Source organism: Labrus bergylta, chromosome 10, assembly GCF_963930695.1.
Source record: "Labrus bergylta chromosome 10, fLabBer1.1, whole genome shotgun sequence".
Lineage (NCBI taxonomy): Eukaryota > Metazoa > Chordata > Actinopteri > Labriformes > Labridae > Labrus > Labrus bergylta.
The window spans coordinates 1,315,759-1,341,212 of record NC_089204.1 but is presented as its reverse complement, the minus strand read 5'-3'; the positions used below and the strand labels follow the sequence as shown (position 1 = coordinate 1,341,212).

The following is a 25,454-nucleotide window of genomic DNA, read 5'->3' as shown; positions in this document are numbered from 1 at the left end:
CAGAAGTGTGTGGTTGGCCACTGTATTGAAACTTTGTTGAATTAGCCAGTTGTGGAAGTAGTCACACAACACCCCCTCGGGCGTCTCCAAACACGGGGACTCCTCACAGCTGAACTAGAACAGATGCACAGAATTCCTCTGGTGCTTGCGGGATCCATAGAGTATGGGCTGAAAATGGTGCCATATGGTGTAAGCTTGTCACACAATTTGACTGTGGCTGTGCAGCAGTGGTCACATCTGGAGTTGTCTGATCACAAACATGCACATTGCATAGTTTGTGTTTATCAAAACAAGCTAATTGTGTTGATATTGTACTGCCTGTTTGATTTAAATTTGGAATAGTGTTAATTTAATCCAATTTTTCAACGTATCACATTTGGCTAAGAGTATTTAAATAACCTGGAGATGAGGATTTTTATTTATATATTTTATTTATTTATATTGCCTGTTTTGAATGTGTTTTTTTCCACATTAGGTAAATACAGTGGTGAAGGGAGAATTCAGAATCCTAACTTAAGTCAAAGTATCCCTGCATCATTGTAGAAATATTCTTTAACAAGGTAAAGTTTAGTTTAATTATACCTGAGTAAAGAAAGGTTAAGATGTATTTCCCAGCACATCATAAATTAAGCCACTAAGCATGGGCTCTCAGTGGTTTGAAATCGCAATTGCTGTAACCACAAATGACATTTGGTGTTAACCAACAAGTCGTTAGTGATTTGATGATAAGAATAGTAAAGAATTAAAGGTAGACATGCTCCTTTTTCTGAAACTAGGTCTTGTGTGTCATTTCACAGAAGCTGTTAATACTGATGCATCAGGGTGAAAGTATTATTTCACTGCTGTTCACAGTTGATTCCAAGACAAATGGTGTTGGGGAATGATTAATAGGTAAAGAATGAAGAAGTACGGATTTAACTTATTTTTGCTACACAACGTTCCTTCCCTTTCGGGTGTTTTCTTTCACATTTGGTCTTGTTGTAAAATGGGATAAAATTGCATCCAAAAAAATGAAAGATTGAAACATTTGAGAAGTTTCTGACAAATCTCTTTTGTGGAACCGCTTAAAAGATCTGAAACTTTTAAGTAGGCCTTTTGGAGGGGTGCTGGTAGCCTTGCGGTGACTTGGTGCGCCCATGTTCAGAGGCTAAAGTCCTCGAAAGCATGTAATATGTAAAAAATTTTTAATGTGAATTGCTGAAATGAGAGTAGATGATAGAAGTACTTATGAAAGTCAAGTATTCAAAATAGTTCAAAAGAATATTTATTTAGTGTAAAGAACTTTTATCTGGAGGGGAAATTAAAATACACAGATAATCCCATTTATTCCCAATCTTACATTGATCTCCATTCCCAAATATACAGTACATCCAATAATGTAATGAAAAGTTGAGTGTTGATAAATAGAATTAATTTAATGACGAGATTCACAAAGTTTTCAGTCCTGGTTTTTATTATGTATTAATGGGACACAGTTGAGTAAAGTGCACAAGCACAAACATCTTGTTGGTTTCTGTTAACAGCACAATTGGAAGTGTTTAAGTCTGCTTCTTCAAGAAGTATTTCAGTCAGCTGGCTGAAAGGGGAAGTGAGATTTGGGATTCTGGCAGGGCCATAGTTGGTTGGCCAGATTTTCCCTCTCATGCAAATGCTCTCCCTCCCCTGTTGGGTCCCATTCAAGCGTGGGGGGCTCAACGCTGGCCACAGCTGCTTCCCGTTTCTGCTAATTCACACAGAGGCCATCTGGATGAGGCTGTCGCAGCCCAACACCGCTGACTCTACTGCAGGCCTCGGCTGAGCCTCTGCAGACAGGCTGGGCCCTCAGAGCCCCGGCCCCTGCCTTCTGCTTCAGTGCCCCATCCTCCCTGTCCCAGCTCTTTGCTGCTGATGCTCCTTTAGAGGACCAGGGGGACTCGGCAGGTCCTGAACATGGAACATATCTGAGCGTGCTGGTTTGCGTATGTCCATGGAGGCTCATATTCAGTCTTGTGCTGTCTATGCTACCAGCTCTCCCTTGATAACTCAATTTTAACACCAATGTCTCTGTGCAGTCAAATACCACTCGTATGTGTTTGTCCATTTTATGATAGTGTTGGCATGCTTTTTAAATAAGCAAAATATAATATATTGATAAATTAGCAAAATATGATCTATTTTATATTTGGAAATGATGCTTCAAAAGTAAGAACACATTCTAAGAAGATAATATGAACATTTAATGGAAATAAAATGTTGTTCTCTACAGCCCCACTTTGAAATTGAAGAGAAATGTTTATTTATTTATTATAAACTTCTAACTGTAACTTCTCTTTAAACCTGTTTATTGCTTTTCTATTTTGTACTGAGATGCCAGTCATTCACTCTTTCTTGACTCTTCCTTGACAGCTGAGGTGAGCAGTATCTTGAATGACATCCAATCTCAATTATCCTGGATTGTCTAAGAGTGTGCAATCACATCTCCTTGTTTATATAAGAAGGGGAAGTTATTGAGTAAAACTGCTTAGCCCTTATTAACAGCAGACTTCTGACAGTTTCATATGGACATATTCTTGTTTGAATTGTCCAGTAAATAAAAAAACCCAATCCTGTTGAAAAAGGAAACAAAAACAATTCACAAAAAAATATCCATCTGAGTATGGGAATGTGTTCCTGCAGCCACAATCTAAAAGCAGTAGAATGAAACAATTTCTTCACTTGTAAAGTCAGGTTAATGTACCACACTTTGTGCATATATAAAATACACTTTATTGATATTTTGCAAACATCAAGCTATTTCAAACCTCACATATTTTTTTTTATTATGCGAGTGAAATAATTGGTAGTTATTCGGTATAAAACAAAAGGCCAGGATAACATTTTTTCAGAAATAAAATGAAGCTTCTGGTAGCAGTCATGTTTTCACCTCGAATACATTTAGTACAATTGGACAGTAAGAGATGCAGCTTTTATTAACTACTCTATCAACAAACATCAATCACTTTAATAAATACAAAAACAGACAGGTGTGTGTAAATATGATATAAATAATATGAAGGTTGCCGAAATACAAGTACAGGTTGACACTTTGACTGGAAATGAAGGGTTATCTACATCGATTGTTAAATTTTTAATGATTGTATATAATACTGACAATAACATTTGTTTTCTTGCACTGAAAACAATCCTTGCTGAAATGTTATCCACCACTTCAATACCAGTTGTCATGTAATGTGGAAATATTTCAGAACTAGAAAAGAGTTGCTGTCTGTTTTCCAAAAGGAAAGACACATTTTTACATTTTATACATTTTGCATCAGTAATGTGGGATGTTGCACAGATTTATCTGCTGTGTTTTCAAACATTATGATTATAATTTTTTTGCATATCGACAGAATTCGTCTAAACAAGTCTTCCTTTCATCTGATTTGAAATTATAAAAAAAATATAAATGTCTAATATCTGTATACATTAATCTGTGTTTAACTAACTTGCATGCCTAAAATAAAAAAAACAACTTTCAGACAACAACAGTGTATTTTTAAATGTTGAATGTCTCTGCTTTATTTCAGGTGTGTGAGTGTGTGTCATGTTTTGCTTATGTACAGCTGTGTGTGTTCTCTGACAGTACTCAGTAGCGATGCTCCCCACGCGTCATGTGAGAGGAAAACTCATATCGGTCCTGGCTTCGGTGACCACAGAGATTGCACTCAAAGGGGTCTCTGAAGCCATGGCAGCCCATGTGAATGGTGTACATGACATGGTCAAGAAAGAGAACACGACAGTGTTCACACCTGTACGCCCTCACCTGCTCCCCGTCTGCAGCTACTACCTTGCAACCCTCAGAGGCCATCTCCATGCTGGCACGTATGGCATCATACTGCCTCTGCTGCTCCTCCTTCACCAGAGGGAGTACACCATTCCTGGAGGTGATGTGGTTGGTCAGGTAGATGAGGCCGGAGGATGCTCCGCCTGGGCGGTCTTCATTGTTGCTCTCTGTGTCTGTGGAGTCCTGCCCACTGTGGCTCGGGGAGCCGTCCTTCTCGCTGGAGGCAGACTTGGAGTTGGAGAGCAGCAGCAGGTTTTCTGCTGCGCTGTCTTTGGCAGACAGGCCTGTCACTGCATGGCCCTCGGATGCAGGCTTGTGGAGAGGGAACATGGAGCCTAGACCAACCTCAGAAGAGGAGGCCGGGGATGTCTGGACCAGCGGCCGGAGCGACTCAGCCCCAAGGTAGCTGATGGCACTGTTGATGGCCTGGTCAATGACATGGGGCTGAATCAGCTCACCTGCTCCTCCGACATAGGAAAGGTCTGACAGTCGTTTGTCACCTGAGCATCCAGACAGAGACAGAGGAGCAATGTCTAGATTATACATTAACTTTCGCATACATTCAGTGCTTTTATCATCTTATTCATTTGCTGACTCTATTGCTGAGTTTGAAAATGACTCAGTGGTTTTCCTTGTCTCATGGTCTCCTATGAGTATTCCTAGTATGAATTTGACATTTCCCTCAGCCTCTTACATTCCCCTTTCTCTCTCTTTTCTAATGTATGTTATTATAATCTGAATAGACAGTTAAACAGGGTGGGACAGTTAGCAAATGTTAAAACAATGTATTTTTAAACAATAGTAAAACAATTTAAGGCACAGCTCCTCATCATGCTGATCAGCAAAACATCTTTTTTTTATTACATTGCATGCATTCTGCCAAGCCAGGCTGGCAAAGGAAAATGCAAGAGCCTTTTTTTCAAAATATATTGCAGCATCAACTATGCAATGTTTATAGGTGCAGCAGATTTAAAAAATCCAGCAATAGTACCAACATTATATTCACACAAAAAACAAACAGATTTCAGCCCTTACCAACAAACTTCTGTGGCATAGTGCTCTTACGTTTAGCTACATTATTAGCTAGTCTGTCTAGCACCAGGGCTCTGTCAGATCCCGTCTGGCTTAAGTCTTCCCTCTGCTCAATCTGGTTGCTTTCTTCCTTAACTACTGGAAAGCAAGAGAAAAAAGTAGATTTAAGAGTCAAAGTAATTTGAGTCTTTCCTCTTTAAAGTGACGAAAAACACAGGATAGTAATATGTTCTACGTCTCTTCTTGATTTTTTTGTGACTGAGCACAGAGGGGATGGTTCTGTAACACTCGGTATAAAAATGTAATATTCATTCATGTTCATCACAGATACAGTATAGATGATTTTTAATCTCCTGTAAGGAGATATTCAGCAACCAGTAGTTTAAGTATCTCAAGAACTCTGTGTTCACTTGGTTTATAATGCAGCCTTGTAGGGGCTGATACACAAATAAATACTGTCAACATGATTAAATCTAATGAATTAGTTCTTCAGTCATTTGAATAGCTTAAGAACGTCTGCATGAACCTTGATTCAAATGGACTTTACAGTATTTCAACCTGACTGTTTTAGAGCAGCATGTCCTGCTGTTGCATACATAGCAAGTCCTGCATGTAGGTTAAGATGTGTGTGTGTTTGTAAGGCACCAACCTGTGTAGATGCTGTTCTGAAGCCCCATGCACTGGAGGTAATTGTGACACCGCTCCTTGTGTTCCTCAAGAGAGCTGCGCTGTTTGTAACTCCGCCCACAATAAGCACACTTGTGAGGTTTTCCAACTGCAAAAAAAAGTGAATATATCATTAAAAAGTTGTACAAAAAAATATTATAAATTTGTTATATAAAAATGATTATGCTGTTCTGAAAGCAATATTTACAAACTCCATCCATTACTACATTTTCTATACCCCTTTTCCCGTACGGGGTGGCGGGGGGCTGGAGTGGATCCCAGCTGTCATTGTACACCCTGGACTGTTCAACAAGTCAATCACAGGGCTGACATATAGAGACAGACCATCAGACACACTCACATTCACACCTACGGACAATTTTAGAGTCAGCAGTTAACCTAACGAGCATGTCTTTGGACTGTGAGAGGAAGCCAGAGTACGCGGAGAGAACCCACAGAAAATGCACGTGCAGAAATGCAGAAAACTCCCCACAGAGAGGCCCTGAGACGGGGAATCAAACCAGGAACCGTCTTGCTATGAGGCAACATCGCTAACCACCCTGCCCTATTTACAAATTATTTTCTGTAAATTGATGGAATAAATGAGGATTTGTGCAGGATTTTTCCACTAGATTGCAATGCCAAAGCTAGATGTACCTAATGATCAGGCAAAACAATTACATTTTCAGTTTGATTGTAAAAAATAAAAGAAGACAAAATGTTCAGCATAAAGAGTGGTAATACAAAGAAAAGAGGAAAAGGCCTGGCAGGCGATCTCTAAGAAGTTCAATGCAAAGTCAGGTCGATGTATACTTCAAATCTCATGTGTATCAAGCCACAGCTGAAAATGTAATTTTAATTCCGCTTTAACAAAAATGTGTCACAAATGACATTGCCAAGGTGTTTTAGGAAGTTGCTCAGTCTCTATAAAAATATGTAACAACATTGTTTCAACCTATTCTTAAAAGCTGTTTTTAGGAATAAATGGCTTTCAAGGATCAAAAATGTCTAAAACATAATAGGGGACTTGAAAAGAACTGAGGGAGAGCAGTGACTCTAAACAGATTGTGTCTGTATGGAGACTAGGATGTACTGGTTATTCATGAGCTCTATTAAACTATTCAGTGTTTGCTTAGTACATTTATTGTTTACACACAAGAATGTTATTAACACAAGCTTCTGCAAAGCATTTGCTCACACACACACACACACACACACACACACACACACACACACACACACACACACACACACACACACACACACACACACACACACACACACACACACAGAGTGACACCACATCTACACCCTGTCAACTTCCCCTTCTACTACTCTGTGTGGTAGCTGTGTGCACCACAGGGCATGCTATCTGTCAAAGGCAACCCACCCATCAGTCCAGGAATTACCATGAACGCAGAAGGTTTAAGGGTGGGTTAGCTCTTGCATACTGACCCGAGTGTGTGCGTAAATGTCCGGTTAGGGCATCTCTTCTGCGACAGGCATAGCTGCACAGGTGACACTTAAAGGGTTTCTCTCCTGAATGCAGCTTGATGTGACGTAGCAGGTTGCCCTTCTGGGTGAAAGAGGCCCCACACTGGCTGCACTGGAAAGGACGTTCTCCTAAAGATAAGAACACAAATGACACCCATTACAGATCAGAGGCATAAATAATGCACAGATAAAAACTTTTAATTGACCTTATCATAGAGTATTTGATTATTTTATCTCATCTTGATTGCAGACCTCTCCCTAATTGAACTATGTTTCCTTCCTACCCTGACAACATCACAAAGTCTTTTCATATGGATTGATGAAAATGCGTGTTTCTGTAGTGGGAATGCAGGGTCACTGCACTACAAGCATCCCAGGCGCCAGAACAAGCTGAATGATGGAGTGTCGCCCGGCAGCGAACCATCGAGCAGCCTGTGGGAGGGTTTCACAGCAGAGTGACACTCCATCTCTCCATGCTCCCCCTGCCCCACCGACTTCTGGCGCTCTGATCGAACAAGAGCCTTTCAGACTCAGCCTGCCAGTTCCGTAATGCACCATTGCCTAGGTCAATTTGATCTGAAAATCTCATTTTTTCCCTCTTCTTCGTCTCTAAAATAAGAGCGGCACATCACAATGCAAATTCAGCCTCATTTGAATAAAGCAAAGGAAACACTTTGTGTTGAGAGCCAGTCTTCCTGATCAGCGCTTCTGGAATAAACCAATATCCAGCCTCTCTGAGTGTTGTGGCATTCTCTGAGAACGTTTTAATATGGCTTTTTTTTCAAAGCCCCCCCCCCCCCCCCCACCTAAAATAAGAGTCACCAGTGAAGCAGCAAAAATATATAAAAAAGGAAATTCATTAAAAATGCATTTCAGGAGCAAAGACTCAGCACAGAATATTTTCTATTTAAATAGGAGGCACTTCATTATATCTTTTATTGTACTTTCTTTTGCATTTACATTAGTCTAGTGTTCCTTTCTTCCACTTTGAGTTTCATTAGTTTCTAAAGCTTGACAGTTAAGTGCCTTTTTCAAAAATGTTCCCCACCACTGGTTTGGCTTCATCACAATAGAATATCAATTTTGAAACTTGAAGAACTTTTAATAGCCAGATAATTGTCACTTTATAGAGATTCCATTTAATTGCAGCTGATATCCCATCTTTAACTGAGAGCATGTTTTTTTTTTAACAAGTTCCTCTTTGCTACTTTATCACACAATAATTTGATCAGTTACTGTTGCTTGTCATGTGATAATTCCTTTTTTTTTTTAGATGAACATTAATGAATGATATGCTCAAAGTCTATTTCACGCACCACAGGAGGGTCTGCATACAGCCAGACGCAAGGACGACATTACGACCACAACTGAGCAGAAGTGTGACAGTAAATATAGGAGCAGGCTCTGAAGTCATAACTAAGAGTCTATCACTAATAAAGACACGACACTATACACTGTCAAACTGCTTGTGTTACTGCCAAAAGGATTTGTTTGAGGCCTTGATTTCTGCCATTTAAAGTTTAGAGTCCAAAATTGTAGGGAGGCCACAACAGACAACTTTCTATTCCTCATCCATCCTCTAAAGCTGACATTGAAAATGGGTGCAAAGGAAGGGCAAGAAGTAAGACAGGCAGCTTACCAGTGTGGCTTCGCTTGTGCACCATCAACACATTGGGGCCAATGCAAACTATCCCACAGATATCGCACTTGAGCTTCCCGTTGGGCAGCCGGATACCGCCGGCCGAGGTGAAGGCTTTGGAGTCAGGGCTCGGCTGTGAGCCGTTCACCTTGACCCCCGAGGCATCGATCACGCGCAAGTCCTCCGCACACTCCTCCTCCATGCCACTCATGTCACAGGCCAGCCCATTCTCCTCATCACTTCGAGCCTCAACTTTAATGTTACAGGCTGGAAAAGAGGGCAAGGGGGGGCCACGGTTTAGAATATGAGCATTTGTTTTTCATGATGTAATATATTGAAAATGGGCAATTTATAAGTGTGGAATTGATACTATGACATGAGAGTACATATAGAGGTGCTCTTTGCAACATTTTGATGTAGCCTAAGTTTCCTGTTTTTCAGGTCTGAAAGGCTTCAAGTTTAATGATTTTGTGAACCTTATTTTTTTGTGCTGACTGAGTGAATGAATGGATGTTAGAAAATAGTATTTTATGCCATTTCATCTTATAAATGTGCCCCCTTCTAAATTTGTTTTACATCTTCTTTATTTTATAAAAATCAGGACTGTGTTCTGTGACCTTTATTGTACTTAGTATTTTTATTTTAATTGTGTTAAGTTTCTGTCTAATTCTTAATATACCTAACTGTTGTTTTCAAGTCGTCTTTGTTTCATTGCATGGTCTTTGTTTTTGTTAAAATGCTCTTATAAAGGTGTGATTAGCAATATCCCTTTATCTTACTTCATGAAACACTTTGTGTTATATTTTCTGTTTCTTGTTTTAATCAAGTTGGATTCAGATTTTTATCAAAACTATGACGATGGACTCATAATGTGTTTCTCACGGCCTTGAAGCAGAACTTCAATATGAACTACCTGCTCAATATGGTGCTACACACGCTCCATTCCTCTGCTCAGACACTGCATGTAAGGCTGCACCATAATATCACTAGAGCAACAACAGCGTTACAATGACTAACTTCCTGCACAGTGCACAACAACACCACATTTTCATATGAACTCCAATGCTGCATCTTAACTTCAAAAACCTCCCCTTATTTCAGGTGGCGTTTTCAATTCAGCCTGAGAAAAGTCAACAAACATCTTATGAGAACAACCCACAGCCCACTCGTTCAAACTGTGGACTCTACACATTATTTTTTTTAAATAATTAATGAGGACACACAGGTGGATAGCTAGTACTGTTTTGAGGATGTCAGCGAAGATATGAAGCAACACACGTCATCTCACGCCATCACACTTTGGTGAAACAAATGACAGCAAGATAAACAGGAAACAGAGACACAGGAAGAAGTGTGAAACTATAGGGACGACAGCGGTGTCTATCAGAGCAACCGAGTATGAAGAACTCAAACAAGCACACGCAAGACACGCTTGTGTTTTCATCATTCAGAGCAGTCCTAATCCTTCTTAAACCTGTCATTTCATTTTTTTGGAATCCAAAAAGTAATTGCCACATAATTGAAGAACTTCACTAATTATTTTTGGAACAACTTGAAAGAGTTAATGTGATAACTGATGTTTCCAGTGTGATCAGAAACAGAGAAGTACCCTCTGTGTTGTGCCACCAGCTCCTTCTTTTCCCAACAGAGATCTTTAGAAACATTTCAGAGAACTGACAGATCATGCAAGTCCCACAGCGACCAGCCTGTGGTTTGCATGTCACCGTGGCAGCCTGATTTCCCCATGTCTCTACCTCTGTTTGTTCAACTGAAGAGGAAGAGGAGGAAATCATGAAATATAGGAATCTATGGAAAAGGGGAAGCTTTAGAAAGAGGGTTTGTCTAACTGAAATACTAAGAATTATGGAGAAGTGACAGAAAGGGAAGCACAGGAAAGGAATTGTAAAACAGCCTGTAACTGAAACTTTATACTTTTCTTTTTTTCTCCGACAGCCACACGGTGAACATAGAGAATGTTTCCCATTAGAGCGGGGTGAGCAGAACATGCAGAACTCACAGCATAGGATGATTTTATGTTTAGGATTGCTTTTACAATAACTAGTTACTCATATCTGTTTTTTTTTGTTTTTTTGGACAATCTTTACAGATTTTTTCCTTAGCAGAGGAAATTAGAAAGACATCAGCCATTAACATAAAGTCAAGGAGCGGTCGGCTTCTCTGTGTGATATACAAATTATTTTTAAAAGATAGATCATTTAGCTGTTTCCTGAACTGCAACTTACTCCCCGGGGTACTACTAACTGAGGGCAGGTGAAAACAGGAAGCTTTTTAGGCCAATTGATCCAGATTTATCTTTTCATGTATCACAGAGCTAACCCTTGCATTGTAACAAAGAGTAACGTCTTTTACTTTTGCTTAAGTGTCTTGAGATAAAATGTATTGTGAATTAGCACAATAAAGCTTGATTGATTGGTTACAATAATTACAATCCTTTTAGCCACAAAACCTGCTATTGGCACAGGTTTCTAAGCAACTGGAATGTTTGTAATGGCACATATAAATAATGCAATTATTGACTGATAAAAGGCCTTCTTCAGAATTTGCAAAAAAGGATACATGGGAATTAAGTGACTGATTCAGGAATAATAATTTAATCATTTAAACACTAAAGAAGAAATGTAATTAAAAAAAGATATGTTTTTATATATCTAGGCTATATCTAGTGTTGGAACAATCACCTAATAAATCATTATTTTTATCTATAGCTGTCAGTTCCTGAGACAAGTAATACATCAGCGTGGGTTATCAGGCGGCTAAAACAGACAGAAGGGAACCATGAACGCTGCTGCCATCCACTTCTCATGGATATGGGGAAGTTGAGACTGAAATGGGAGTAGGAACAAGGCTTTTACTCTATATCATGTTTATCACAGTCACACATCCTGATTTGCTCGTTTTGGGAAGCAACTGTTAGATCACGCTGTCAACTGACAAACAGAACAGGTAGAAAAAAAAGGGTCATAACCTGATGTGGATCAACTCAGATAACAAATAAAGGAAAAACAGTTACGGCAGCAGATACCGGCACAGAGACAAATACTAAGTGACATGATTAACAAAAATGGCATGAGAGTGAAAAGAAATCATTGGCATAAAAAGAAGAAAGAGTCAAGCTTTATTGACTGATGCTGATAGTAGATAGGAAGCATCTTAGTAACTGTGTTAGTTCTGCAGTGTGGAAACGCAGGGAGCCTGCTGGAGGTTCCTGTTGCGACTATGTGCTGCTCTCACTGCCTGAAAATAACCCTGTGAGCAAGATAGTGGAACCACATGTGTTAAACTACAACAGCATCACACTCGACACGACTTGCAGGAACACCAAAAACAGCCCGCTTTTCCCCTCACACGCTTTAAAAAAAAAACGCCACCATGTTTTCGGGAACTAGACTGCTCAGTATCCCTTTTAGTTGCATGTCCTTGAAGTAGAAAGGCTCTGTCTGAATCACTGAAAATGAAAGAGATTTTTTTTCACGAGTGTGTAGAGGAGGTCACCAAACTGACATGTGACTTTAACCAAAATGTCTCCATGGTTATTTTCTGATTGAACGAATCATAAAAATACACCTGATTGAGATTGCAGATTTGCAAACTGAGCTAAAATATAAATATAAAGGAAGACAAAAAAAGGATGACTTCGACTTAAAACACCTCCCTCGTAGTCACATAATGTGTTGATTACAGCATAGTTCATGCGCAGCAACTATGTGGAGCCAAAGCTTTAAAAACTGATTTTCAACAGGAAACAACTTGGGTTCTGAGGTCTTCAGCTTGCCCCACATCGTGTCCCTGTACTTTTTGTCTTTGCTTTTTTCAACAGAGAACTGAGCAGCACATGATCTTGGGTGATAATTATAACTCACTCTGGCTTTTATCACAGAGGCAGCGATGCATAGATGTACCAGATACTTGCACTTCCCTTCTTTCACTCTTTGGGCTCTCTGTCTGTCCCTATATAGACACATGAGAACTGAATATACTGCATAGGGAATGAACAGAAACTCATGCAGCGTAAAAAGTCATACGTCGACGCCTCCAGCTGCACCCCTACTTATTGTTTTAAATGCCACCGATAAAAGGCAAACATCTAAAATGGAATCTTTATGGCTATTTTTTTTACATGTTTTGTTTTGAGTTCATCTGCAAACTGAGATGTGAAATAAACAGTAGTTAAACATATTTCTCTACAAAATCTCCTTTACTGGATTTAAATGTTCTTTTTTTAAAAATTGTTGATATGCCATCGAAGCATTTGTATAAAAGTGTTCAGAAATCCCTCACCGTGTTAAGAACTGTGCCAAACAGCTAAACAGATGTAAAGTCAAAATGGGAGCCTCTGGGAGTAAGGGGAGAGAGTGTGTGTATGTGTGTGTGTGTGTGTGTGTGTGTGTGTGTGTGTGTGTGTGTGTGTGTGTGTGTGTGTGTGTGTGTGTGTGTGTGTGTGTGTGTGTGTGTGTGTGTGTGCAGGTGTGTGACCTATGTGGTGTAGTGATGCGCTGATCTCTCTCTCTCTTGGCCCTGTTCCTAAACTCTTTATCTCCAGGAGTGTTGAAACTGCCTGATGGCAAGTTCTTCTTAGGAAACTCTTACACATCCAGTTTTAGTTTCCTCTCACATCTCATTTTCGACTGTATTCTGAGTTGCTTATCTTTGCTGCTAAACTTGATTAGTGGAAAAATACAGAACGATGGTCAGCTGTCACGCTTGCTTTTAAAAAAAAAATAATAATAATAATTTTTTTACCTTTGAGTAAAATAATTGAATAATATGAAATCAAAGTACAGAACCCACATATTCATGGTCCTGAGTTTTATATCTTTAGCTTTCTAAAAAATACAAAAACCTGACCTTATATCTCAGCCACATGTTTTTGTTTTCTCTGGGATGGTTCATATTTTAATGAATCATTCAATAAATGACTTTCATTTGGATTAGAGTGCATTTTGAAATCTGTGTACAAATTAAAAGTGTTAACAAGCTATGATTTGTATGAATAAACGATAGTTCTAATGAGCTAAATTTGACTAAGATATCCTGCTCAAACTGTTAGACAAGTTGTTTCCTGTTGCTGTCACGTATCAAGCTTTTGATGGAAGATAATGTTTCCACCTTGAACCCTCAACATTAGGAGACATGGCATAAATATGCACTGTTGATCTGAATCCCCTTAATATGCCTCATCCTTATTTCAGTATGATATTCCCTGGCTTGATGTTCTCAAACTCAAATCAAGGCCACATTAGCTATTCCTTAAGATTCAGCTCATTAATGACATGCCATGGATCAAAGGGACTTTTTTAACCTTTTCTGCCAATGACCTAAATGTGCCTCTTGCAGCTATAAATTAATGTTTCCAAGGGATTAAGATCAGCAAATACCTCCCAATGGATAAAAGGATTGAGTTATAAAACATTTGTATGTATTTTCATATATGTATATTTTACGCTTTAATATTGACACTTATTCATTTAACCTTTTGACTCTGATTTATGATGCTTTGGGACTAATACCATTAATATTAGGAAAGGAGCTGCAGTGTTTTTTTACTCATCCACATGCTGTTTAATGGGATACACTTAATTGAATGTATCAATCTCACATTGTAGATTTATTCTTACCGGCATCATTTATGTTCTGACTTATGGATGCGTTCGTCGAGATGATGCATGCACCTTTGTCCCCTCTGTTGTTCTGCTGGTGGTTGGAGCTGGCTGACAGGTCCTCAGGGACGGCCATAGGCTCCTCTACATCCTCTGAAGCTTCATTGGCAGGGGGGCTGTCCCTGCCTTTGGAGACACATGCCAGCAGACACCAGTCACTCACCATGCAACCTCTCCATGAGCCTCATTCAGGTTGAGGCAAAATTACTTCCAGGTAGCGTAAGCGCTTGCTTGTGTGCCTATTGTATCTATTTCTGCCCTCTACGACTCAATCATGCAGTAGGTAGTCTTTTACCTGGCATTTGGGCCAATTCTTGAGCCTCCTCTGTCTCCATGCGGTGCAGGTACTCTAATAGGAGAGAAACGGAGATGTAAATGTGTAAGTTTAATCAAGGCAAGGCCAAGGAAACAACATTATAAAAAGCTAGAGTGGAGTAAAGGGGGCTCTTCTCAGTGTGACTTCATCACCTTAGTGAGATCACTCTTGTCACAGCTGCAGACACACCACTGTCCCCCACATTACATTACAAAGAATTACAGACATTTTCATTACAAGTCTGACAGAGAGAGTGAGCTTGGAGAGTAGCTTGGCTCCGGCTGATGGGGTCCGCTGGTAGCAAGGGGTTGGAAATGGGCTTTCAGAGCACATTTGTTATTTATTGTTAATTTCCTTCCACGTAATCATCCAAAAATGCAAACTGACTGCCGCAAAATTAAGCAGAAAATTAACTGGCCCCAGGTCACCAGGATGCGGGTGCCCAGCTGATCGGCGCTCATGTTCTCTCTAATTTACTGAGCATGCATCAGTGAGCCCGTGGCCTGAACATGGACGCATGCGAGCCACAATGAGAAACAAAGAGGGGAGAAAGAGAAAGAGGTAAGAGATAGAAGAAGACAGAAAATCTGCAAGATAGATCGAGGAATAGAGGTAGATAGTGAGTGCAGGAAGTCAGTGGAGCAAATGCAACAGGAAGGTGCAACCAAAAGAAAAAGAAGAGAAGCCAAAGGACAGAGAAGTTCTCTTTATTTATTTCTTAAGAGCCATCCTCCGGCCAGCACTGAATATCTGAGGAGTCACCAGTGCTCGTGGCCCCATTAATAATGGATGGCCCTGAAGCCTGCAGCAGATGGGCCAAACAGCCTCAGCCCCAACTCCGCCACTTCAAGAAGCCCTTGGTGGGGCCTCTGCCCAGTCCAAGCAGCCACTCAGGGAGAAGTGAAGCTCCCGAAAATAGCGAAATGAGCCCAAGGGAGAAGGGGAACCTAGGCCTTCCTGTTTTACTGACAGATGGCTCCACACTTTTGGAACAAATAGTGGGAAGCGGCCGGGCCGCTGTGTCGCAATGCACAATATTCTGCGGAGTCAAGTCAGGAGCCTGACGGTCTGAAGACGCCCAGGATGCAAGTGTGAAGGGAGGAGGGGGGCAAAGGTCACTGGTGCAGATGATTTTTTCAGCACAACATAGGGGCGTTGCGTGTTATTCTGCTAAGTGACGACTCTGCATTGTCGTTCTTCAGCATGTAGAGGATGAAGGCTGGGGCAGAGGGGGGTGTATTCTCATGTGCCCTTTTTTCAGGGCAGATGGTGCGCGGGAAACACGGATATGTTGGCGGGGGGCTTTGTCAAAAATATAAAGAGTTCCTACATTCTGCCACAACCCACTTGCGTAGGCATATGGAAAGTAAGGTGCACCTACAAGGTTCAGGAAGTAGCTCTTTTCTGTGTGATACTATTTTCATGCTGTTTTGACTTCGACCTCTTACAGACATTTTTAGTTTCATTTAAAACTTTTAAGTAGTATTTGAACCTTTACTCTAAAGTGTTGTCATTTGTCTGTGCCAGTTTTATGTCCCATGTTGAGATCAAAAATCTTAGCACAAGTGCTTTGTAAGGAATTTATTTTCATCCAACAAACCAATCAAACTAATTTTAGTTGTGTGTGTGTGTACGTGTGTGTTCAAACTGGGGGCAGGTGGAATTTTTCTGCCAGTGAAGTGGTAGTCGCACACTTCTGACACTTCTGACACATAACAAAAGGGGACTGGAAAAGTTTTGGTCTGAGTTTGCTGAGTGAGGAGAGGCAGGAAGAGGCTTGTGGGTTGAGAGAATTCTCGGTCCTCCTCTTCTTTAGTTTGTGTGTGTGTGTGTGTGTGTGTGTGTGTGTGTGTGTGTGTATGTGTGTGAGAGTGTGGTATATGGTGGGGTGGGGGTAGGGGGGGTGCTCAAAGTGATGTGCAAAAGCTACACTATTGAGCAGGGTGGAGATGAGAAACAACAAAACCGTTAACAGATACTGAGGACCACACCAGCAAAGTTTGGATACCCAGGAGGAATCTTAGACACTGGTGTGTGTGTTAGTGTGTGTGTGCGTGTGTGTGTGTGTGTGTGTGTGTGTGTGTGTGTGTGTGTGTGTATAAACCAGATACCAAACTCCCCTCCTGCATGCTCAAACACTAAACTAGTATTGGGAAAAGTATGTCACAAAATTGTAAATATTTGACGTCTTTTAGTTAAATTTGAATGAATAATACTGTCAGTAAATGTAGTATTTTTTCAAAATAACATCTAGGACTTCAGAGTGATTTCATTAAATGTGAAACCTTTAATTGTATGATTCAACATTTACAAACAATACAATTTAATTGAATGGGACTCCAATTTAATATTCTAATTTATTGGCTCATTACAACTTTTTCCTGTAATAAAATGTGTTATATTAATGATGCAAATAAGGGTGCAATGAATCAAATTTCATCATACATTAATTATGCTCTAACACTATTCAGATAAACAACCAATATCATGTAGATGATTTATCATCAGAAACTACCGAAAGCTTCCACTTGTAACATTTTTTATGCAGATAACTGATAATTCTTAAAAAATATTGTAATTAATAGTGTTCACTCTCCTCTGTTATATGAGGGGAAATGAAGCCGTGGGCATTTCTTATGCAGTAGGAAAATAATACCATCGTATGCCAAATATGTGGTGCATGGTCACCTGGAGATTCTAATCAGAAATTCATGAGATGTTTGGGTGTAAGTGGGTAGATAGTGTTAGCCGGGACCCTAATGAGGGGGTGAAAAGGTGCACTGAAGAGAAGTTTCCTTCATTTGCATCTGACACACTTCACTACTCTGCCATTCAGACAGTACAATCATTTTAATAACTGTCTGCCCTTTTTTACCCCCCCCCCCCCCCCCCCCCCCCACACACACACACACACACACACACACACACACACACCCTAGCACATGCACACACTTCTGTTTCTACTGACAAGAAAGATGATGTAGGATATCTGCAGACAGATTTGCAACACTTTCAGCACTTCTCTTTTCAACCGAGCCATGAAAAATCCTATTTGTGCAGGTACTGGGGTTCCTTTCCAAGTTTGAAAAATTATCTTGTAACTTTAATCTTTTTTTTTAACCAAGGGAAGGTGTTTTTGGTCAAATATTAAAACTAAGGCTGAATTTCATTGGATTTCCAAAAACTTTTAACTTCACTTTCACATTACTTACTCAAAGAATAATTTACTTTAAATAAACGTCATATATTTAACCTTTTTGAAAAATGCAGACAACTTGGAATAAATATTGGGACACTTTGCAAACACAGACACATTATCTCACAAACTCCACCTTAAATGTGTAGTCAAAAAATGTATTCTCATATGGTCATAAGCCAAATGTTTTTGTTTTTTTACTCAACTTCTTCAATTCAAAATGTTGGATTTTTTGCGACATGTTAAACTTCATTTCCTCATCAGTTTCAGAGTGATTCTTTCTGTTTGTTTTTCTGGGCGCTGGCGAACACTTCTCCATCTTTGTGTCAGCAGTGTCAAAAGTTTCACCAGTCCTGTCTACATGTGTTTTTTTGTCTCCACAAAGACGTTTAGCCTAACAACTGTCTGTGACTGTGGTTCACACAGATACATACGAATCTTAACGGGCTGAAAATGATTGATATCGAAAATTAACTTATTTAAACATTATAATGCAGTTTAAGACTGAGCGTAATGATTTCCTGTTGCAGCGCGAAATATTTTCACATGCCGTTTGAAGTTTTTACCCGAAAAGAAATGCGTCATTAAAAAAACAGATAAAGTCATTTTTAATTCAGAAAATGTGTATTTAAATAGTTAAACTTAAGATACACAGTGATATCTGAAGTTTACCGAGTGCGCACATCAGCAGCAACAGGTGCCATGACAGAGATGTAAAAACGTTATTAAAGGTAAAAGTTTTCAAAAAGTGTAAAACAGTAAGACATCCTAATGATCAGATCAGCATTTTTTTTAAGTTTTGAATTAAGTTTGTTTTGTGAAAAATGTAATCCCTGCTCCCAAAAGAAACAGGACGCATGGAAAATGAGGAACACTCCACGATTTCCTTTAAATTTCTTGACAATTATACGTTTAAACATTTTTGTTTTTCTGTATTTAAATTAAAAAGATGTTCTTGCTTTTTTAAAAATCCGTTACATGTTCTTCGCCTGAGGAGAATTACGCTCACTAAACGGGATCTGATGCTGCGGCGTGCACCTGCACCGAAACTACAAGGAGTCTTTTCCAGGCAGGTGCAAATGTCTCCTAAACATCTTAAGAAGACACAAACTCAGTTTAGAGTTCTGAGCTAGACTGTTAGGATTGTGTCGAGCTGAAAAGCACGGTGGAAATCACTTTACCTGCTATTCCTTGAGTTTGCAGAATGAAGTTCTTCCAACTCTCCCCGGCTCCATGTGCAGAAGGTCGCAGCGCCGCGGCGGCCCCATGGAGCTGCGCCCTGAGTCCCTCCCCTCTCCACTGCACTTCCTCGTTCCAGCCCAACATGACTATGTCTCTGAACTCGACTGGAGCATTTTGCTTGCTTTTATCCACAGGCCGAGTCTGCGGCGGGGAGTCGAGCCACCGAGCCCTTGGCACTTGCTTTGTGCCGTGCCAATAAAAGCTGACACCCAGTAGACCATTACTGGCAGCCATGCATGAGATGGGATGAGGCGCGCGAGGAGAGTGGACCATTCATTGTTTATTTATTTCATTCTCACCGAGGAAGCTGACGGGGGGAGCTCCTTACTTGCATATTGGACAGCTCCCCTTCTGTCACCTGTTCAGGCACGCTGAAGCAGTCCATGAAATTAAACAACTGTTTCCTTTCCTGTAATGAGTTTCATCTCTAAAATGTTTAATCCCTTTGACCCTATACTCTTCATCTGCACTGATTGTCCTTAAGTGTCAGAACCCATGTCCTTCCTTTTCACACCAGCAAAAGTCCACAATCTGGATATTTTGCCTGAACTTTAACAAATTGAATGAAACATTTTTTTCAGTGTTCTTCTTCAGGATGCAAACTGAGTGCATTATCACTTCAGTACTGACTCATCCTCATCATGCAGGTATTTATCATTTTCACAAATAAACATGTTTTTTCTTTTTACCTCATGGGTGTACAAACCATCACTGTGCCACTGGCGGTTTGAGTCCAAACCTATCAACTTGAACTAAAATCAATCACTTAAATCAAACGCTTTTGTTACAGACTTGAAACTGAGACAAATACATTAAATGTTAATTAATAAACCGTCGCTGCACTCTGAGCCTGCTGTCTACAGAACATACTGTGCATTTTTCATCCTCCAACATCATTCATGCAGATTGCACATCACACGTGATAGTGCTTCTGAGCAGAAGCCCGATATATGCACAACCTTTTCAAATGATAAATATGAACATTCCTGTTTTCCTATAATGAAATCAAAGTATCAAACTCCTGTACAGTCGAGTAGTTAAAATGCACAGTATGGAGGGCAGATTGTCAAACACCATTACACCAAATACAAATGGCGGATTAAAATTGATGGAAATTCTAAATAAATAATGAGTGACACCTCTGCTTCGACTAATATTACTTGTTTTCAAATATGTGCTGTCATTATATTCTCATGAATATCTGATATAGTGAATAGTTGCTGTAATTACTAAAATGTATACTATTGAAAGTACATAAATGTATTCTGTGCTCATTAAATTACAAGAGGTATTAATATTCCCCAAAGAGTGGTGGTTTGACTGAATTTGTTTTCCCTGTGTATCCCACTGTCCCCAGGCCTGCACAGCACTCTTATCTCAGGAGAAGTTGTGTGCTGGATTGCTGAGTCACCTTTCGTGGGAGGCTGCCCTTATCTCCTAAGAAGCACAACATTCAGGCAGTTGGTTGCAAAAGGAGGAACTTCAGGCAGGAGCCCTGTGGCCTGCTCTGTCTACACAACCATAATACCAATTGCAGCAACCATTGCTGACTTCCTCAAAGCCTCATGGCCAGCGCTGCTTTGTCGGTAAGGTCAGAGGGTACAGCTTTGGACACATGCGGGTGTGAATAGAGACACAGGATAAGCAACTCCTGAGGCCACACAGAGGGAATGCTGGGACTCATATGTGACTCAGCAGTAATCACCAAGTGCAGAGGGCTCCAATCAAGATACTGTCCCATCCCAGTGACGCAGCTGCTGCACTTACTATACATCTGTGAGGCAAAATACTTTTTAAAGAGGACACTACAGAGGTGGTCAATACTCACTGCTATAGCTTAATTAATGATCGTCATACTAATCTCTAATTATAAACTAGTCACGTGTAAGCCCCCAAACATTGAAGCAGAATTCTGAAAATGGAATAGAAGTTTTATTAGATAACTCAATTCTGCAGATTTGGGATTATATCACACATCTACATGCTGTAATCCATGGCTGCAAATATAACCAAACATAACCTTCTACTTCTCAAGGTCAATCTACAACCTGAAGAAAGCCATGTTGTTGTAATTAATATCATTACCTGGCAAGTCTCAAAACATCATCGGGGATGTAGCCAGTCGACTACGGAACAAAAGACTCCGTCTGGTTCTTATTTCATGGATCTTTAAGCAGTATTCACTGTTTCACATTTGGAAGCATGAGCAGCATGTAACCCTTAATTGGTTTCAACACCTTAATAAGTCAAAGACGTTCAGGACTGATAATCACATTAAATAGTCCAATTCATCTAAAAAGTCAATTGCAAACTGAAAACTCTCTTTCTTTAGGGATGCATTATGCTGTGAGGTTGTCAGAGTAAATTAAATTCCCCTCTGCACACTAAAGCATCTATTTCCTTATGGTAATTATCTGCTGGAATAGACGTGTCACTAGAAGGAGTCATGCATGCTTGACATTTAGCCTTTTTATGGAGAGGCGATGAGTAAAAATTAAGATGGGGAAAAGGAAATTAATCTGCAGCTCAGGCAGGCATTGAGAGATCCTGGAGGATAGTGGCTGAATCAATCATGATGTTTGTGAGCCTGTTTTGAAAAGAAGCCAATGATGAGATTCAGACCACGGGCTGGAAATCTGAGGAGAAGGAGGGGGGGGGGGGGGGGGGGGTACTTCTCTAGCAAATAGTGAAAAGATTAAGATGAGAAGGTTTTGCACAATTGAATTGTTGACAACACAAAACATACAACACTTTTTAATTTTCTAAACCTCTTCATTTTGAAAAAGTAATTTTTAGATTTATATGGTAACAGCTAATCTCACACATCTCAATCTGGGAATTCCTGTTTTCATTTGTCACATTAAGATGTTCTGCTGATTGTTTCACCTTTCCCTGAACCAGTTAGATTATCATTTCCAGTCTTTATGCCAATCTAAGATACCTTTTCAACCCTGTAGCTCCATATCCAGGGTAAATCTAGGGAATTGTATCAATATTCCTTTTGAACCTTTTGCACTGAATCAAACAATGTTCCATCTTTCCTATCTGTAAGCACTTCTATCATATTACTGCATGTCACAAACTTTAAATATTCATGTATGATATATGTTCCTAACCATCTTCCCAGCTGTTCTTGGGCTCCCTTGTCTTGTAGTTTCCTCTAGACGTCCTGCTGCTGTGGACCCGTCTGCAGTGGCGATTCTAGAGTCTGTCAGGGGCCCAGGCAAACATTTCCTGGGGCCCTCTAAACGGGCATTCATCATATGTTACAAATAATAGTTATATTATCAGCATTTCGAGGGTACACTTTTATTTTCTCTTTTGTTGATGTCAGAAATGTAGAAGTAATGATCCAATGTCTTGTTTTTTTTTCTCGCTAATTGTGAGTGCTGTTTCATGGGGCCCTCTTAGGGAGGTTTTCTGTCATTGCAAAATTAGCACATTATGAGCCTCGGCTGTGGATAAAAGTTTGCTCAACGCTGGTTCGAGGGCCCCCCAGCTGATTTTTGCCTTGGATCCCAACAGACTCTAGAATCGCCTCTGGTCCCAAGCAGCACCTCTGCTCTTACTTCTATGATCATTCTAATAACTGTTGATGGGAATCAAAGAGTTGCCTAACTTCAGCTGCTATAATTAACATTATCAGTCGGCCCATTTTATATTGCCATTATAGTTTTTAATGTTAAAATTAGAATGATTGGACTATCATTTCATACCTTGTTGTTACTGATAATCCAACACATACATTACTGTCATTGTAGCTATACATCTGTTTTAGTCATGGTTGTTATTGCTCTGTTTGTCTCTACCCATTCTCTCTTCCTGCATCTCACTCTTGAAGCCCGGCAGATGGCTGTTCAATGACAATGCCATTTAGACAGAGTAGTTTGCTTGTAATTAAAAACAAATCAAATGATCTAATACTTGGTGCCATGGCTTCTTTTTGTTGTTGTAGTGGAGGTGAAACAGGTATTGGTATTGTTAGATTTTTACCAAAAATCCATCTACTAATCTACAACACTATAGATTTACTGCATTCACATCAACTGACAGAAAAAGAGTAGTGTTGACAATCTACAATGTTGTTGTAATGAGCAATCAGGACTTATTAGGGGAGCTATTTGCTTTTCAGTGCCATGTATGTTTGGCTAAGGAGTTGAGGATGAGCAGAGGTAGAGGGGATCTACCAGAAGAAAGAAACCTCAAAGGTTTCTGTAAATAAATGTGCAGGATGATATGGTTTGTTAAATGCTCCCATCAGCTTACATCTGGCTGTCACCTGTTTTATTCACAGTTGTAGGATATGTGAACCCTCGCCCTCACAGAGACGACAAAACTGATACAACGATGCTAGCAGTCATTTGAGCTAAATGCTGTTTATGGCCACTTGAACCCCTTAAAATATGTTTTGTCTTATTTTTCTACACATAACTACAAAATAAAACAAAATCTGATGTGAAGGTTTTAAGGCTTTGGATTTGTTAAAGTCAGATTCAACACAGCTGGACTGAGTAACAAAGTAAAGTTACATCTCCTGTAACTAATTATCTTGGATGTCGAGCAATTAAATGACTTTCTCAATGCATGTTGTGTAATCAGTCATCTAAAGGTTGTTCTGGAGGAGAACCACACAGTCTGTGAAAACCATTGTGTGCAGTGAAGTACAACAATACATTTAAGATATTGCACATGTAAGATATTGATTGGACTGGTGTTATGTTAGACACAACTTACTGTAGCCTTAGCCCCCTCACTCATCAGGGTGTTCAAATGAAAATCCTTGAGATATGTTAATCTTAATGATAAAACAAGAGATGAAGAGAAACAGGAAAACCAGCTCATCCCTATTTCCTGTCTAAGCGTAAAGCTGTACAAACCACAGACATGAAGCTATAGCGGGCAGACACTCAATAATGTTAATTTGCACTTGAGTCACATCTTGTGACTCAACTATCACACTAAGTGATGTGTGGTGCATAAACTGCAGGCTGTATATCAAATGTTCTGTCTGAAACTAGCTTGTGTTCATTCCAAAATAAATACTCCCTGGATCTTTTAAACCTTCCACTGGTTTTATAATGCTGTATATGTAATCTTTCAGGTGTAAATTCTCAGTTTGATCAATTTATTTACCATTCATGACAGAAACATAGAATGTGTGGACAGAATTACACAAACAGCCACACACAGTGAAAAAGTCAGTGAGTGAGTGGGTGGGAGAGCAAATGTGTAAAAAGGACAATGCGAGAGCTCACTACCCAGAGTTAGAAAACCACTCATCTAAATCAGGGAAATTATGATAATGGGGCATCTCATTATTCTCCTTCTCACCCTGAATCAGTCACTGACATCACATCATTATAGACCTATTCATATAAACAGATTAGATGGCATAAAAAGGAAGCTGGCACCTTCAGAACTTTCTCATCTTCTTTGTCTCAAGGCTTCTTGCAGGCATGTGTGTAAGGCAGGAAGCACAGGTCCCAGGAAGTGGTTGCAGGGGATACTGGTGGTCATATTTTAGCCCAACGTCGGACTCCCTTTTTTTGACTGCCCTGTGAAAAAAAAGTTATTTTTTTTCAGTAGATGTGAAATTATTTCAGATAATAAAACCCAGGAATCCAACAGTAATAATTATATCTAAAGAGCAAATAACGAGGACAGCTATAGAGTGCTATACAAAAGGCCTCTTGTGTAATGAGTGAGTGTTGGCAGCAAGGATCCAGAGGGTTTCTTACCGTTGCAGGCGACAGTTAATCAATCCAAACGCTTGTCTTTTTTTCTGTTTTGGGGAAAACATATGGAGGCCAGTCACATCAGCTAAGGAAACAGATCTCAGAGGGTGTTGGGCACCAAGTAAATGGATCTAGGTTGTGAAAACCACGATTACCACGAGCTGCTTTGGATTCAGCCATCTGGAGATGCTTGCTCCAAAAGACGGTAAAGTTCGCTTTCACTGGGGCCCAACTAGGAAACAGGTTTCCACCTCCCTGTTAGACCGCAGCACTCCCAGAGAGGAGGGATGACATGTGTTCAGCACATCATCATTCATTCATGTAAAAGCATATAATCATATCACAATCACAATTACAGCCCCTTTATAGTCATTAGTGTTTTATATCTGATCATCTTGAACTTAACTACTTTCATGTTTTTTGATACAAAATCATCAGAAATCTGCAACTGCTCTTTAAAAGGACGTTATTGTTTCGCTCAAATTAATTACTTGTAATATTTCCAGCAGTATTCCAACACTCCTAATTTACATCCTGTCTGTGAGGTTGTATATGACATCCATCTTTTTTATGTCTCTGTTTAAACATTTAAATGTTGTACTTAATTATGTATTATTTATTTTAATGTCACGATCCCACAAACCAAAAAAG

The 25,454-nt window shown here is 39.8% G+C and overlaps 1 protein-coding gene and 1 long non-coding RNA gene across 5 annotated transcripts; one reads left to right on the top strand and one right to left on the bottom strand.

Annotated features, from left to right (window-relative positions):
* Positions 1-1,435: 1,435 nt before the first annotated feature.
* On the bottom strand, positions 1,436-19,341 carry ikzf1 (IKAROS family zinc finger 1 (Ikaros)). Of its 4 annotated transcripts, none has more exons than XM_020646087.3 (8): positions 19,008-19,341; positions 14,610-14,663; positions 14,273-14,440; positions 8,637-8,903; positions 6,959-7,126; positions 5,487-5,612; positions 4,841-4,975; positions 1,436-4,305 (listed from the first exon to the last, which is right to left on the bottom strand). In XM_020646087.3, exons 1-8 carry the CDS (start codon positions 19,339-19,341, stop codon positions 3,608-3,610), a joined length of 1,950 nt encoding a protein of 649 aa, XP_020501743.1. In that variant the 3' UTR covers positions 1,436-3,607. The 4 variants fall into 4 exon arrangements, with proteins under 4 accessions (XP_020501743.1, XP_020501744.1, XP_020501746.1 ...); XM_020646088.3 differs by having other exon boundaries at positions 4,841-4,972; XM_020646090.3 differs by lacking the exon at positions 4,841-4,975.
* LOC109993219 (uncharacterized) lies at positions 17,558-22,989 on the top strand. Its single transcript, XR_002278371.3, has 3 exons — positions 17,558-17,690; positions 18,824-19,715; positions 20,426-22,989. It is a non-coding gene; the product is annotated as an uncharacterized lncRNA (long non-coding RNA).
* The last annotated feature ends 2,465 nt before the right edge of the window (positions 22,990-25,454 follow it).